General features: G+C 34.4%; 1 protein-coding gene across 1 annotated transcript in view; it reads right to left on the bottom strand.

Annotated features, from left to right (window-relative positions):
* The window catches only part of LOC118744511 (GTP cyclohydrolase 1), a 47297-nt gene extending 33695 nt beyond the window's left edge, over positions 1–13602 (bottom strand). The window contains exon 1 of the mRNA XM_036477563.1: positions 11398–13602. Coding sequence (XP_036333456.1) covers positions 11398–11698 — 301 coding nt within the window. The 5' untranslated portion in view covers positions 11699–13602. The remainder of the gene's footprint in view (positions 1–11397) is intronic.
* Between the last annotated feature and the right edge of the window lie 4427 nt (positions 13603–18029).

Below are 18029 nucleotides of genomic sequence, written 5' to 3'. Positions count from 1 at the left end.
TAAATAACTTTTTTTCTATGTATAAAAACAAAAATTATTTTGAGTGATGAAAATTTTTATTCGGACCTTTACCAGTTTTTTTGTTAAGTGGAAAAGATCACCAACGTGTGTTTGTATAACTTTTTTTCTAAATATTTATTATAAATAGTATTCTTTTTTCGAGCTCAAGGCCAGATCTAAATCCGACACAATTTATACTTTATATTTGTTTTTTATTACCGATATTTCGATCACAATCTGAGATTATCCTCAGGCCTGAAAAACATAATAACATTAGCATAAAACCATAAATAAAAATTAAAAATGATTTTTAGTGATGGAAATCTTTATTTGGACCTTTATTAGATATTCCTTACCTAACCTAACGGGTGATAACTGTTCGCCTTTCTGTAGAATATTTTCCTGCGATTGTCTGAGGCTTGTTGGCATATACCCGCAACTTCAACTAGCCCCAAAAAAAGAAATGATTTAGAAGAAGGGCGATTCGTTTTGCGCTACCTTGTACGTACAGTGACGCAAAAAAGGTGTTCACAAGTTGAGTCTTTTAATATTGGTTTTTAATATTTATTTTATTGACGGCTATTGAGTGTTTTTTTATATAACAAGTGAAGTACGCGCTGCTTTTTTGAGTTTTTTTTGCGAGTGGTCTAGCGGATTTTATTCCATATAAGAAATTCGGGTTTTTATATGGAAAAAAGTGCACAAATCCGTCAGCTTACACTTTATTCTATTTAAACCTTATGGGCTATAAAACTGCACACAAAACAATTGGTTGAAAGGTTAAAATTTTTAAGAAAATTTAATTAATTTTTTCTAAATTTTGTATAAAGTTTTAAACTTTGATTCAGATGGTTTTGGTTAAAGCACTAACAATATTTTAATAAAAAATAAAATTTAATTTGAAAATTATTGTATGAAACCAACAAGTGAAAGACCCGAAGTAATTGAAACATGTTTTGAGCACGTATTTAGTATATGCAAAAAAGTTGAATTGCAAATTTAGAAACGATAATGCATACACTGGCGATCAGAAGTGAGTGCATGGTGATTTTTGTCAATGTTTTTCAAGTTAAAAGTTTTTTGTTATTTTTTTTTATAAAAATATGGGTTATGCTTTAACCAAAAACACATATGTAAGTCAAAATTGCATCTAAATTTTGAACTTTTTAGTATGGATGCTAAGAAGAAATCCTGGGTATGCAGGTACATGGGTTATGTAATTCTAGTAAAATAAGTGCAAGTTTTAAGGGGCGAATAAGTGGCTTTGATTTTTAATGATTTTTCCTACGCATGTTATTTTGCAAGAAATTCATATTTATGTATTGGTAAAAAGTGTAAAAATCCGTCAGCAAAAAAAATCATTAAAAATAAACGCGATTTTTTATCCGGTTAAAACCAGTACTTGTTTTACTAGAGAATTTCATAGCCGATGTACCCAGACTAAAAAGTTCAAAATTTCGATATTTTGAATAAAAAAAAAAATCACAAACAACTTTCAACTTGAAAAACATTGCGAATATTTAACAAAAAGCACCATGGACTCACTTTTGATCGCCAGTGTGCGCATCACAATGAATATATTTTTTACATAAAAAAGCTAAAAGGAGCAAGCATAAAATCAGTAATGAATAAATGATTCGCATTAAAAATATGAACTACAAAAATACATACATACAAACTCAACGTGGATGTCAACAAACTTCAAACACCTGGTCACTCGCTCGTGCATTAATTTTGCAAACCAGAAAGTGGTTCGGGAAATCCCAGTATTAATTATACTGCGTGACAAAGGAACAAACATCTTACTTAACACTTTAATTTCTACTACAATTACAACGTCGACTTGTATATTAAAAATTGAAATAGGATCTAGTATCGCTTTACCTTTACAATCTAAAATTTTTTTGCGAAGAAAAAACTATACAATTTTAGTTAACCGAAGTTTAGATGGATATCGCTCGCATTGTGAAGTGTACATAACAACATTTTATTAGTATGTAAAGCATTTTTAAACAAACGTTGAAGTAATTAAGCTTATGATGGGTGTGGGGCATTTACTACAGAGCAATAAAAAAGGCAGCAGGTGTTTCAAATAAATGCAAAACAAAAATTAATTTGTTTATAAGCAGTGGCAACAGTTAGCGCATTTATTATTTTACTTAAATTTAGGAGCACTAAACGGAAGGAAGGAAGTCACTACCAATAATTTTTCAATATTGAAACTAAGTGGTATCAGGAGAGTTTAATTTTCGACATAAAAAATGCATAGTTATAGAAAAATTCAATAATGGGTCGGTGGATTCAAAAGTATTAGTATAATAAACGCAGGTGTACATTGAGTGGCAGTCGCTGATGATGGACGAGTTCGCAGACGTAAGGTAATTAAGAATTATTGGTTGCAAAAAGTGGAGGCATTGTAGAGATCGATGATTGGGTCACTGCATGTGCGCGATGACTTTAGGCGATTCTTTCTACATCTAAATTCCACGTCAACGCTAGACGAAAGGATTTGTGCGGGTGTCATTTGGAGTGAAGATGAATGTAGATGCAAACATAAACAAATCTTATTGACCTATAGTTCAGCTAATTCAACTACTTCGGTAGTAGGAGCTGAGTTACAGAACAACCAAAACGTAAGTTTTATAAGACATGCATACATACATATGAATAAAAGATTGAATTAGTCTGTAAAGTAAAAAAGAAATTCTTTCTAAAGACAATTCAGTCGTCGTCATTCGTTCGTCCTTCTTGAAAACTGCGAAAGGATCTTTAGGCTTTCATATGGCGATTCAAATTATTATGATAAATTCAGCAGCGCCTGCATTTAATTTTTTTTATTCAATTTTGGCTTCCAAATTACGTTTCGCTTTGGCATCTGAAAGCGACAGTCTTTTGTTATATAAACAACATATCCCAAAACTCAACTCAAATATTTACTTCTTTACACAAATTGCATTAAACATTGGAAATTAATTGAAATAAAATGTCTTTTTAGCGCGAATTCCGATCAGTTGTTTCATAATGCCCTTACAAAAAAAAAAAAACGCGATGCCATATGTGTTAAAATTACATTTCCATTTTTATTGGAGTGTTGGCACAGAAAATTTTAGTTCGCTTTAATGAGCGAACTAATGAACTAGTTTAATTAAAAGAGCTGGCTGTTTCGCTCTATAGTTCAAAAGCTCCCCAAGCCTAGATATTACATATTATTTGCATATCTTCTGCATATATTTTGCATATTTTTTTGCATATTTTCTGCATACAAAAATTTCATAAAATTCCGATGTCTATTGATTATAATCAAACTACCGATGCTCATTCTAAAAGTCAGTCAAATTCAATTTGACAGTAATCGTATTTCCTAGGCAAATAGAAGAGTTAACTAACAACAAGAAGAAGCATTGCAAAAAATACAATAGAAAGTATTAGTTTGGAAAATACCCTAACAGTGTTATTGACTTTGACATTGAAAACAAGAAACAATTAAAGTTTTTGAAGCAAATAAACCTAATCACGCTACCTTCTACTAGTCAACTATAAAAATGCAAACACACGGATACATACATATATAAAAGAACAATGCATGTTTGCAATTAAAGACCAAACGTGAGCAATACAAAGCCAACAATCACTTTACGTCTCGGGTAAAATCAAACAAAAAATAAAAACAATTTCAGAAAAAAGTTCACCATCACCTAGTGAACTGCGAATTTGACGTGAGCACAAAGCCGATATTTAAATAACAAAAAAAAAACTTGATATTATAAGAAAGGAATAGCTGAAGTTTGAAAAGATGAAGTGGAAAATGATTGACGGATTGACCGGCATATACGCGGTGTTAAATATGTGATGTGTGGGGTTATGTTAATAATGGTTGCTATAGGCTGGGGTAGCCATACAGTTGGGCTGAAAAAGAAGTGAATTTTAAGCGGTACAAGAATGCAAAAAAAAAACTTATAGGATTTTTAATTGTTTAAGTTTTTTAAATAAGTATTTTGGTTTTTTGTCTTTTTTGTTTTTCTTAATGCCGTAACCACGTGTGCAAGTGAACTACTTTTAAATGAACATGAAATTCTTTGAAGGTTAAATGCTTGACTCACACATTTGTAAGTAAAGCTACATATATCTATACAAACATGCATTTATGGCCAATTAAGTAACTAAATTTTTGCCGTTTTGATTTGCTTTTTGTTATTGTCATTGCTTAGATTTTTAGTTGCTTTTTAATGTGCGCTTGAAATAATTATAATTACTTATAACTATTTGTTCTTGTTAGCTGCCAAGCAACAGCTGACGGTCAATTCGTTTCTTACCAATTCATTATTGCTGTGCTTTTTTCCTTTTTTTTTGTGGCGAGCATTTATTTTTATTCAAAGCCAGTTAAAGTTACAACGCCTTATGTTAATGGCAATAAAATAACGGGCAGCTGAATGCCAGCCAGCAACTGGATATGGTTTGGCTCTTTGATTGGCTGTACATAGTACATGCATTAAGGTGGTCCAACTTTTTTTCTTCCACAATACTAACCTTCAGGAATCTTCCGAAAATACAGTTATGATGCACATTTAACTTAAAAAATTTGGATAACCGATAATTAGTATATGTTATTTAAAAAAGGATTTATTTTATGTTTTTGTAACCACATCACGCAAACAGCATAAAAACAGTAAGAAACGAATAATTTTTAAGCAAAAACAAAACCGACTTCAATTCTCATATAAAAATTTAAGAATATCGTTAATTTCTTCCAGATCCACTGATCGAATCTAAATCAAATTAGTATGGGACCACCTCTAAGGTACCGCCCTTCCTTAAAAAAAAAGAAGTCGCGGTGGTAGAAGAAAAATTTCAAGTTGATATTCCTGTGCACCCTAATGTGCATATCTACATATGCGTGTCTAAACAAATGCACTTTGCGCGATTTAGTTAATTCACAAGTGAATGATCGCGGTCAATACTTGTCCGGCAATTATTTTCATTAACATTTTTTGCAACATATGCGCTTAGTTGTTTAACTTTGCTTTTGCTTGCACGCATGCAGAACTTTTCTAGATCAAAAAGTAAGTTGTTCTTGTGGGCAATTATTTAAAATATTTAAATACAAAAAATCCTTAACGTGGCTAAAACTTGAACATAATATAAAATAATATAATTTAAAATAAGTTCAGTTAATATAAGATAAAAAAAGATAATATAAGGTAAAATAAGAAAAGATAAGAAAAGATGATATAAGTTAAGATATGGGACAATAAGATAAGAAAAAAAAATGCGGTTAAATAAGATAAAGTACATAAGATTCTTCTGGCTATCTGCGCCGAATCCCTGGACGCCTTAGCAGAGACTGACTATATGCAGGCTCCGGTTCGGCATAAGAAAGGCAAAAAGGAGGGTTTTTTCTTGGAGAGGTTAGCTCCATAGAAGAAGACCAAGAGGTCGAGGGAGCAGGTGAGCTTTAAATGGGAATGAGGCTGACAGATGACCCCGATTCCTAAGCTTAAAATGGTATAAATAAATCTGCTGCACTTGACATGTGCTACATGACAGCCCAGCAAGCTTATGGTCCTAACTGACCCATGACAGGGACAATCCATTGCCAAAACTTGGCGATATCCTAATGCGGAACCAATAAAAAATTGTTTTGATTGATTGCAATCCGAACGCCAGGCTTACAGTCTGGCGCAGCACCACGGAGAACGAATGAGGTGAGTCCTTACTACACTTTATATTGCACTCAGCAGTCTATATATCTAACCTAAGCTTCGAAAACATACAGATGAGATTGGAGGAAGGGCAGAGTGGTCGATAAAGAGGCAATCTCTCTCTACACCGACGGCTCAAAGATGAACTGTGGTGGGGGGGGGCAGGTGTATACTCCGAAGAACTCGGCGTCTCCTCATCTCTCCGTCTAGAGAATGAAGCAAACATCTTCCAAGCGGAAGTCTTAGGCATCCTTGAAGCTCTTAAGGTTCTAGCAGAAGGCATCAGTAAAATTAAGAAAGCAACAATAACTCTGAAAGCCATGCCGCTCTGTTAGCACTAAGTAGTATAGCCGATCACCAAAGCCCAGCTAGTCCAGAAATGAACATGGGAATTATGCTCAGTGTCTGCGTCAAAAAGCGTCTCTCTTGTCTGAGTTCCCGACCATAGGAACATTGAAGCAATTAGAAGGTCGATGAATTTGGCGCAGGCAGTAGCCTACTTGGAAGAATGCGAGGCTGTCTATTTTGTAAACACTCGCCCGTCTTGGTATCAGGGACTGCGGTACACGGTGATAAAATGCTTGATTGATGCTGCGCGCGGATAAATGAGTAAGAGAGGCTGTCGGGTAAAGGCTAGTGCTATCGGGATGGTTAGAGTGGATTTCCTTTCAACGATTATTTTAGGCTGATCGTTTGTTCCTCCAGCAGGTCTTTTTCACACATCTACTACCATGTACTACCTACTACCTTTTCAAAAGTTTGGAACAGCAAGCACGTTATTCGTGGTAAGAGGTTTGCACTGGGGCTTTGTACGCGAAAGAATTCGAGTGCTTTTGCCATTTTGATGCGCCCGGGTTGAGCCTTGTGAAGAATTCCGCGATCCCTCCTCCACCGGTTTTGACATTCTCTCGGCGAGCTCACTTCTACCAACTTTCCCAGTGGATGGTTTTAGTTTAAGAGATTTAGACCTGGTAAGTACAACTGCTCACATTTGAAGTATGAATAAACAGAGATGCTCATCACGGCAGAGACAATTTTTAGAAGAAGAGACATATTTAGTATCAAAACATCGCTATTCGTCACGCTAAACTTAAAGGCTTTAAAAACGTACTTACTAGTAACCCAATCAAAACGGAGCTGAAACTGTAGATGTACACTGCCGTCAAAAGCAATTTGGAGATAGAGCGACTACTTAGCCCTGGTTAGATTAGAAAAAAATCAGCTATCGAAACAGCGAGGTTTCGGTGATAACGGACCAGACGGAAAGGTGTTAGTTGAGTGAGTTTTAGGGGAAGGTGAACTAGTTTTACATATATTTGGGTTCCTTTAAATGAAGGACATATTTAAGTGCGACGGGCATATAAGAGTCAAGTTTGGACAAGTAAGAGTTTAGCCTGGTGCAGTATTCATGCCATTGTGGATCTCCCAGGCGACCGAAGCTCGCCCTTCGCCTGCAAGAAGTGCTTATTAAATGTCCGGTTAGATTTCGTGAAAGTGGGTATTTCATCTCGAAGATAGTCGTTCTTGGCATCTTTCAAAAATTCAGGGGTTATGTAATGTCAGTAGGTTTGGAACTCGTTCGTGGCTACGTAAAGACGCCTTCTTTGGTATCTACCAGCTGTTCACCAACGGGAAAGGTGTGCCAACGTCATGACTTCTTTGGGCCATGAGGTAGAAATGGTTGCCCTTGGATTTCGAAGTGGAGATGGTCCCTGCTCTCTTTACAGTGAAGAAGAGTACAAAATCCTTTTTCGAGTGTAGGTCATAAATGGAATCGTCAGCATATGACCTTATACATTAGATATGAACGAGGATAAAACGTAGATATAAAAAATAGCACCTCAAGCGCTAGCTATGTCCAAGGCTATGCTCAGGCGACGTCAGTTATTTAAGTAATCTTACAAACACTCCCCCAACTGGGCACCGGAGCAGTCTATTGGCATCAACTAAAGCTAATACACGATTGCTTACCTCATTCAGCATTTAACCGCATAGATTAAATATGTATCTAAATGCATTTATATGACTACATATCTATATGTTTGCATATTGGTAGTATTTGTATTTTCCTTGCACGTGTCGAAGCTATTTTAATGCCTGTAATTTGAGATTTTTTTATGATTCGAATTGCTACCATTTCGAAGGCATTTCATCAGCGTGCATACAAACAGACATGTTCAGATATGTTTGTATGTACTACATATAAACAGGTAATTGTGGTAAAGGGTCACCTCTATGAGGCGGCGCAACATATTTAGGAACATGTGTACTTGGTAAGCTCAAACGGCCACTTATAAATGCAATACACATGCACACATACCTACATATGTATGTGCATAGCGTACATATGTATGTTGTTTGGAATGTTAGTTGCAGCATTAGATTGATTGTTAGAATTTTTTGTGTTTGAATTTAATGGGCAATAGAAATATTTAGAACCGCAAAAATCGAATACGCTCTCTATGAAAAGTATCCATTGTATGTTAGGGATTAGGTATGCACCGAAGTACATACATACATACATACATACATCTATACTTAGTGAGCGCGCATAAACCGCAAGTGCATATTGATATTGATTACGAACATTTTGTGATTCGTGTGAAAGGCCTTTGTGTTATGAAATTTAATCTTTAAATTTTATGGCGTCAAATTGACATTGAATATTACATGTAAATACATATGTAAGCATGCCAATAATATTGGCAATTGCTGCTGTAAGTGCATATCGGTAATTGCCTTGCATATCTCAAACGTAGCGGAAAAGAAGTCATAGTAACCACATTGTAACCCTACCGTAACGGAATATTCTAACATTTTGCTATATAACGGCATTCATGGTACCGCATAAGGTTGCATTTTTTATGACCTTCGGTGTGAAAGCTTTGAAATTAACCTTGAAAATGAGGAAGATGAATGAGCACAGTTTTCTATGAAAAAGGAGCTAACTACTAAGGTAAAAGCACTGATTTGTAACTTGAATGCGATTTTGGTTTATTGGCAGTACTGCATAGTTTTCGACGATTTTCGTCGTTTAATTATTTCAGCACGATAGTAGACAATGCCAATGTTGTCGAGTTGTACAATTCAGCCTAGTTTACGACTTACGCAATAAGGGTGAATGTTCTACTTTTTTTTTCCAAGCGTATCCGGAATATGTATGTAAACGAAATACATATACACAAGGCGACAAATGAAAGTATACACAATTATTTTCATGAACAATTTTTTGCATTAATTATTTATGAAAATATAGTTCATTCTGTAATACATATAAACCATATAAATCAAAGTTTCACATTTGACATAAAGTTCACAAAAGTTTAAAAAAATTTAAATTTCATTAAAATTTTTAACTTTTGAATCAGAGTTTCTAGAAAATCTGGTATGCAGTTTTGTAGTCCATTCAATTTTAGTCCAGTGAAGTGCAAGTTTCAAAGGGCTAAAAAATCCCGTTGATTTTTGCGAATTTTTTTTTTTGGTAACGGTTTTTTCACTTTTTTCATATAAGCGTGAATTTTTTATGAACTAAAATGCCGGACAACAAAGTAACGGCAGTTTCTGCAAATTGTGCTTGTTACATATATAAAAAAAAAACTGCAAAAGCAGTCTCAAAAAAAAAATCTCAAAAATCAACGCGGTTTTTAAGCCGGTTTTAACTTGCACTTCATTAGACCGAAATTCAATGGGCTTCAAAACTGCATACTCGAAAATTTTCTAGAGATTCTGAATAAACAGTTAACATTTTTGATGCAGCTTGGAGATAGAGCGACTACTTTGCCCTGGGTAGATTAGAAAAAATTATCTACCGGCACAGCGAGAAAAGTGCGGTTTCGATGGTAACGGACCAGATGGAAAGGTGTTAGTTGAGTAAGTTTTAGGGGAAGGTGAACTAGTTTTACATATATTTGGATTCCTTTAAATGAAGGGCATATTTAAGTGCGACGGGCATATTAGAGTCAAATTTAGACAAGTAGGAGTTTAGCCTGGTTCAGTATTCATGCCATTACGGATCTGCCTAGGCGACCGCAGCTCGCATTCGCCTGCAAGAAGTGCTTATTAAACGTCGGGTCAGAGTTCGTGATAGTGGGAAACTACACAAGGTTTTAACACGAAATTTGTATACAATATGAAGAGTGATATAAATAGTAGTTCTGCATCATTTGTTTAAGAATTTCTTTTTTTGAGTTAGGACAGTCTTTTAGTAACTGAGCGATATGTATGTATGTATGTATGTGCATATTACGAAATTTAAAACAACTGATATGCTCCATAGCAACTACATAGTTATTGAAAAAATTATGAATGATTACTATGTCGCTTATGTTTGGTTTTGTTGTGAAATAATATAAGTATTAATAAATACATACATATATACTAGGGGTTTCGATTATTCGCGTTTTTTTTAAAACCGGCTTTTCAAGTTATTTAAATTATGGCAATTTGATGAAACCTTTTCTGTATTCTGTAATGAAGACAGCATGTAGTCGATTCACTGATTCACTGACAACAGTGAAAGTTTTTCTTTCAGTTTTTCTCTTATTTTTGAAGTAATTTTCTGCAATGGAAATTTTTTATCTATGTATAATTAACACAAATGCGCTAGTTTCCGAAAAATCAAGATTTCGAGAAAGCCGCCTAAAAATACTCAAAAAAAAAATCAGTTGAAGCCGGTTTGGAAAAACCGAGTTCATTCCCTTAATATGTACATTAGGGTTATGACTTTTTTAGATTCAAGCCATGAATTTCACATTTTATCCGACAAGCATTCAATAAGAAGACTAATATGGAATTTGACAGAAAATGAAAAATCATTTTCCATTTAAATTGATGGTGAAACCGGCTATTACATTTTGAATTGTCACATTTTGTTTTCAATTTCAAATAAAATTTCTAAACAATAAATTTTATATAGTGTATTAAGCTTAAGGGTGACCCAAAAATAAACAAGAAGTAAAAATTAAGCAGTGTTATAAAATTAAAAAAAAATTGCACAATAATACAGGTCCTTTGATAGAATAATACGAATGCATTAAAATTTTCTCTAAATTTATGATTCAATAAGTAGTACCTGGTTTTTCTCAAAATAAGAATTTTTTTAAAACACGTTTGAAGGAAATTTGTGCATTCAAAGTAGCAAAAAATTTGTATTTTGAAAGTTTATGACTTTTCTAAAAAAATCCAAATTTTAATTATAATTTTGTGCTTTAAAAAGCATTTCTAAATCCATATTAAAAAATAAAAGTTTTAGTTAAACAATTTTTTTTTTTATATAAAACTTAATATATATTTACAATTAAGAATATTTTTGCTTTTAAAAATCAACACGTTTGGCAACGTTACAGTAAAAAACTGGAAATATTTAGAAAAAAAATTACATCTCCAAATTTCTTTTTATTATAATAGTTTCGCTGCGATTGTCATAACTGAGCCAAACAAATTTTTAATGACAAAAATAATGCAAAAAAAGCTGCACACAAGTGAGTCAAAAATTGGAGGGATAACAAACCTCACACGACCTGTTCTAAATATTTTGGTCTCTAAAAAAGCTCCAAATCGGTTCAAGTACGTGTTATTTATCCAAATAAAAGTTTAGCCAATTTTGTGTCACCCTCTATTCTCTAAACTGGCCATATATGAATGTAAATTTGCATACTGGCTAAATATGTATGTATGTAGTTAATTCTCAATCACTTGCCATTTTCACTGCCAACACTCTTGCCATTTGAACTGCTGCTGCTACCACCGCTACCGCCACCACCACTGCTACCATTCATCGTTAAGGCCAGCTGCAAGCCATGCTTGCTTGGTGGTGGTGCTGGCGCCTGCATCAGCTGTAATTGTGTCTGCAGCTCTTTCTGGTCGCCGTTGCTCGTCAGATTCTCGCCATAATGGCGTTCTTGATTTGGCGGTTGTTGTTGCACTACCTGATGCTGGCCTGCCGTGCTAGCTAAGCCATTTTGTTGCTGTTGACCGACGGTTTCACTCAACTGCTTCATTTCGATTCTACTTTGAATTGAAGGTATTTTGTTGAATATTAAGAAAATGTGATTAAAAACAGGCGTAGGCAGCTTTGAAGGATTAGAATATGAAATTCGTTTCGAATACTGTTAGAGCGAATATGAAAACTCAATTTTCTTCGTTTTTTTTTTTTTGGTTTAAAAAAGTCGCTTTGGTGTGTTTTATGTGTATATTTTCGCAATTTAGAAATTACGAAAATTTTTATATTTTGCGCGCACTGCCACCCCTCAACGCCTCACTTCGCTATGGAACTCTTACGTTTATGTTACGCGTCGCGGGCACTTTTTGCTTAGGATTTTTATTTTCTTATTTTTTTGCACACGATTGTTTGCAGCGCGTTTATTTATTTGTTAGTGTTTGATGTTTGGCGTGTCGCGTTTCACTTTCGACAGCATCGATAGCCGACTAAACGGCTCGTCATTTAGTGGAAACCTTTTTATTATGAAAAATCGAAAGTTCTTTTTTTGCTTCTTTGCTGTTGTTTTATTGGTTTGCCTCCTGCTCAGTTGCGCGAATTACGTTACGCTTGTACGGGTGTGTATGTGTGTGTGTGTGCGCATGTGTGTGTGTGTGTATGGGATCGAGCTGCTGTTTTTGCTTGCTTCAATTTTTGTGTTAATATATTTGTAGTTGTTGTAGCTATCGCTTATGTTTTTTTCTTCTTATTTATAATACTCTGCATTTGAGTCGTTGCCAATTCGGCAGCTGATTTTCCGCTCAGTGTCAGCATCAGTTTGAATTACAATACTTTAAGCCGGAGAGTTAACTTTGTTTTCTTTGGAGGACCACAGGAAGCGCTACGCTCCCAAAAGCTTCCAAAGCCCCTGAGAAACTAGTTAGTTACTCTTCAATATAAGCAAATACTGTAGTTCTCAATTACCATTCTTGCTAGTTATTGGTTGTTATTGTTATTATTCTCTTCTCTATGTTCTTGTAATGTTTGCAAATATCAAGCACACTTCAATATTCTGCTAACAGCATTGAAGTATATTTTGAGCTTTCCGCTTATTGAACACAACGATACATTTTACATATGTATATATATTTATATGCACATATATTTATGTATATGTATTCACTGGCTCTCCTTCGTTTGTGTGCCAAGGGGGTAAGTTCCGCTATGAAATTCTATACTAGCTGATATCGCCTTACCAAGTTGGACTTGTCTCCGCGGTCACTGAGTCACTGATTGTCATTCATGTACGCTGCTCGCTCACAGCGCTTGCTCAGGGCTCTCACAGTGCTCCCCCACCAGCACCACCACCCCCACTCGCTTCAACAGTCATTGTTAGCTGTAGCTAAAGAGCCTTTGATTTGTGTTTATTACTCTGCTGAAACCGCAAATCAACAAAAACGTAAAGGAAATATTTTTAGAGGAAGTAAATTTTGAAGCAACAGTTTGTTGGTGTGGTAATATTCCAGTATTTATAATGTACTTATCATTTATGATTTTTTTATTTCGGCAGCATTTTTTTAACTTTGCTGGTTCTTTGCTTAAAAATTGAGTGCCGTGCGTATACGTAACCCAAAGTACCGCCGAAAGGATTTGACGTCACTCATACGACATGGGCCCCCATCTATATTAAAAATTTCATAGTACATTTGTAGTACATATGTATGGATTTATGTGCGTATGCAATTGCACTAGATGCATAATTGTAAATCTTTTGTCTAAGAAAATGCGATTTCAATTTCAATTCGAATTTGAAATTGCGAGATTTTTAGGACAATATTTTAATATTGCTATGTATCAATATTAGTATAGAATTGTCATTTCGCATTCAATTTTACAGAAATATAAGTTTGAATAGAAAAATGGCAACTCTACTCAACAATTTTTCTGCGCAAAAGAATTTCCACTAACACCTTTAGTTTGAAGTTCGTATAAAAAAATTTGAATGCTTTAATTAATTTTTATAAAAGCTGGTAACACTGTTTAGAAAAAGAGTGTCTTAATTAAATATTTTTCGAACAGATTTCATTTAAAATTTATTTTGTATTTGTTTTTTTTTTTTGATAATGCCAAATCTAAAAAGTAGATGTTGAAATAGGGAAAATTTTGAAAAAAGTACATATTTTAAAAACGCTTTCTTTTTTATGGGTATGTATTTGTATTTACATGTATTGTCGTTTTCGTTTTCGTTGCCAATTTTGAGGAAACCAAAGTATAAATAAAAAAGAATTTTCCATCTCCTTAAAATTTTACTGGGTATGAATAAGAATTTTCTCAAAGTTTTTTAGATTGAAATTCGTATTAAAAAATTCCAATGTTTGAATCAATTTAACAAGAAAATGAGTTTTCGAAAGGTTTTCTTTTAAAATCGTTTTTTTTTTTTGTTTTGATAATACCAGTTTGGAAAAAAACTAAATAAAAGATTTTAAAGTGTAATTTTTTAAAGCAATATTTAAATAAACCTTCCTTTTTCATTAGCACATAACCTGTTTGTACTCATGTCATAATATCGTCACTTTCGTTTTAAATTTCGATAAAATAAAATTGTTGCAACGCTACTAAACATTTTTCTGGGTACTCTATTCTTAAGTTAATTATGAATTTTTAGTAGTTTTGATTTTCCTTAAAAATATGGCTAGTTCTTTTTTATTGTGTTTGAAATTAAGAAAATAAGATTTGTATGAAAAAATTAACACGCCAGGTGGCGGTGTAGACGAGTTATTACTAAAAATCGTATTCATGAACTGATGTGGATCATATTCAAAACACGTTTCTATTATTTGAGAGAAGATAAATACTTTTATAAAAGAAATTCTCAAAAAACTCAAACAAGATGAGCTAAATATATCAGCATGAAGAGTTTGAAATGCAATTATCACAGTCGGCAAAATAAGAACGGTCGCTGTAGCCGAGTAGGTTAGAGGTGCGTACTACCACCATTGAATCAGTAGGAAGCATCAAAATTCAAAAGAAATGCCAAATATTTATTTATGCTTTCAGGCAGGGCTTTTTGATTAAGTTCTTTTCTTTCCAAGCTATAGTGGAAGATCTCCCAATAGCCCTGCCTTACGAAGGCAGACGAGAAGGTACATATATATGTTTCCAAAGCACCGGAAGTCGAATAAAGGAAACGGTAGATTTGAAAATTATGCTAATTTTAAAATAATTGATTCTCCTGAAATCAAAAAAGTGGCAACCCTACACAATTTTTTGTTTGTATAAAAGAATTCATTAACAATTGTAGTTGGATAACTGCTTTGAAATTGTTTAAATTTTCTTTTAATTTTTTGCAGACAGCTGCTATCTCTATTAAAATATGCTTTAATGATTAAATTTAAAGTTCAAAAACAAACGCCTTCAATTCGATGCTAATCTTAAAATATTTTCCTTTTTATGTATGTCTATTTATGTATTTTCATTTCCAGGTAGGTGGCAACTATGAATATGAGCTTAAATTTTGCCGATTTTGCTTGAAAAAAAAATTGTAATTTGTGCTTTCATGTTTGAACCAAAAAATATTAAAAGAAAGAAAAGTTTCCCTCGAAAAATTTTATATTTTTTTATAGGCTACTACACCTACATATATATGTGAGTATGTAGAAAGCGCCAATTCATATGAGTAATAACTATACTGGCACCAAGAATATGTTCCCCGAAAGTTGAAGTATTCGTCAAAAATGCGAATATCATTTCTTCTTAAAAAAGCAGCAGGGTTACATATTTGGTTCCTGTATGCCTAGCAGCAGCACAGCTTATATTTTGATTGAATTAAGTACGTAAATTTTCCTACATCCATCTTTTTTTAACCTATATGGCTTACATAATGATATTCTTCTTTGGAATAGTGCACAAATTTTATTAAACTCAAAAATTTATAGCGGAAATTACACCAAGACTTCTAAGAAAAATGAGCATTTGCGCTGAAAATTATCGTAGAAAAAATTTGTAAGTTAATTGAGTATACTCGTATAAATGAATCACGGTGATCCCAAGCATTTTCAAGCGAGCTGTTGGCACAAGCACCCAGGCAACCTTGCTAATAATAACCACACTAATTTACTCAAATTACGTGATAATTATAAAAAGTTATAGTTAATTAGCAATTTTTTGCGCGAAAAAAAAAACAATTTATGATTGTAACAAATAATCGTAATTTTTACTTAGAAGAGTTAATTACTTGCATATGTATGTATGTATGTAGCAACACGTATGTATGTATGTATGTGCAAACATAAATATGTTTTTTATGTACTTACTAAAATATAGATAGTCAGAGAAGAAAACATTATTTTAACGTTTTTAGTGCTTAGAATTTGGTTTAAATTGTAGTTCGTTAGTTAAGTGTCTAACAAACCGAAACCGAAAGCCGCTGAAACTCGTAGCTTAATTTTGTGCCAGTTATTGAAATATTAAGGCATTGTAGAAAAAATTATCTTTAGACTTGGCAACAGTTTATAGCCTGAAAATAATTAAGTATTCCTTTAGAGAAAAGCTTCTAATTGATTTAATATCAAAATCGGCCCTTCGGAACAGTTTATAATTGAGAACATTTTGAGGTTGAAAGCCGTTTAAAGTTGATAATAGTTAACTTCGGAAAATATTTTGATATTAGCCATAGTTTTTAGTTGGGAACAGCTTGATCTTTAGAACGTTTTGCAGCTGAGATGAGTTACAGAATGAATTTATGTACATACATATGTATATAGATAAAAATTTGAAAACAAAACATGCAATTTTCTTGAAAGACAGCACTCATAAAGAGGATTAGGACGGGCCAATTTGTATGGGAAATTTTTTCGACTATGCGCGTATACAATCCAGCCAAGAAATCTCGGCAAAATATGTAAATCATTTAAAAAATCGCGCAATTATTTTTATATTTTGTCGGGGTTTTGTCATGATTGTCTTCTGTTTTCACTCAAAAGTAATGCATAAAAGACATGGTTGTTGTTGTAACAGCTTACTTAGCCCGTAATTGCCCGCAGGCTCAAACAACGGTAGGTCAAGGAAACTTGATATTTCGATGGGGTCGAACCAGAGGGAGAGGGGTATTAGTTGAGTTGGATTGAGTGGGCATGTGAAGAGGTGGTTGGCCTCATGGGGGGAATCTCCACATGCTGGACATTGATGTTAGATGTTGGGAGGCGAGTCGGGCCAGAGTTACGCGGGTGTCTCGTGGCAGTTGAAGCTCACACTCATTCACAGCTGGTGATTGTATACTGATGACAGCATTCACTCGACTGGAGTTTGTGTAGGTGGTAATAGCCTATCTGTAAATGCCGTTAATAGCCCGACTGTAGAGTCCCAGTCCCAGGTGTGACGACTGTAGCACTCTACTGGGAACTGCTTGCTGAGCATGATGTTGTGCCCCTTAATGGGAGAATTCAGGATTAACTGTGGATGTGATGTTCTGGCGACATTAGAACACATCCCCTGGCTGTCAGTGGTGTTGTGTTTGGGATGTCTGTAGCTTCGTCCACTGCGTCCCAATTGTCCCCGGCGACCACGCAGGCACTGCATAATTTAGAACCGCGTCGGCCCATGGCCTTGTATGTTTGCAACAATGTTTCTTTGTATTTTCCCAAAGTACTGCCGAATTGCGGAATTGACTTTGCTACGGCTCTGTACTTTGTTGGCAATTTCTGTTGTGTGCGCCGAGAGCAAGAGAGCAGGCTCCGACGATTTTCCGGTTGTTTACCCTCGGCATTGGTTTGCGGTCGGGCATACCAAGCTGTAGCCAGACCCCTTTCGTCCTGGTGGTTGGCGAGGATTTCGCCTGGATTGTGTCTTGTTGGGATTTACAGTTGTCGGGATTTTGTCTTGTCTGAATACTATGTTACCTGGATTTGATTTGGTCGGGATTTGGTTATGTCTGTATTATGTCCTGTCTGGATTGTTTATTATCTGGATTTTTGAAAATTGTCTGAACTATGTATTGTCGGGATCATAGGAGTGCTCCCGAAAAAGCAGCAGTTGGCGTAGGGTCTCAATTTTTCATATGTAACTTTAATGGACATAAATCAAGAATAATACAAAAAATGGGCGTGATTGGTTTATTTTAAAGCATACCTCCCATGCAATCCTAAGGTCAAAAACGTAAAAAGCGCACCGGTGAATATATTACTCCGAAAGTTTGTACGTACATACATATGTATGTATGTTTATAACAATATTATAAAAGAACACACAAAAAATGCACAAAATTGGTAAATTTTAACGCATACCTCTCATACAAGCTAACCTCGAAAAAGCCTTAAAATCGTTGAGGCTCATTAGTAAAATTGGTATGTATTTACAAAAAGTTTGCAGATATTTGTAGCTGGAATATATTAGATGTAGATCCCAACTAGTATAGA

This window comes from Rhagoletis pomonella, unplaced genomic scaffold (genome assembly GCF_013731165.1).
Source record: "Rhagoletis pomonella isolate Grant_MI unplaced genomic scaffold, Rhpom_1.0 Rhpom_scaffold_00008, whole genome shotgun sequence".
Lineage (NCBI taxonomy): Eukaryota > Metazoa > Arthropoda > Insecta > Diptera > Tephritidae > Rhagoletis > Rhagoletis pomonella.
The sequence above is the reverse complement of the archived record's forward strand: the minus strand, read 5'-3'. Positions and strand labels throughout refer to the sequence as shown.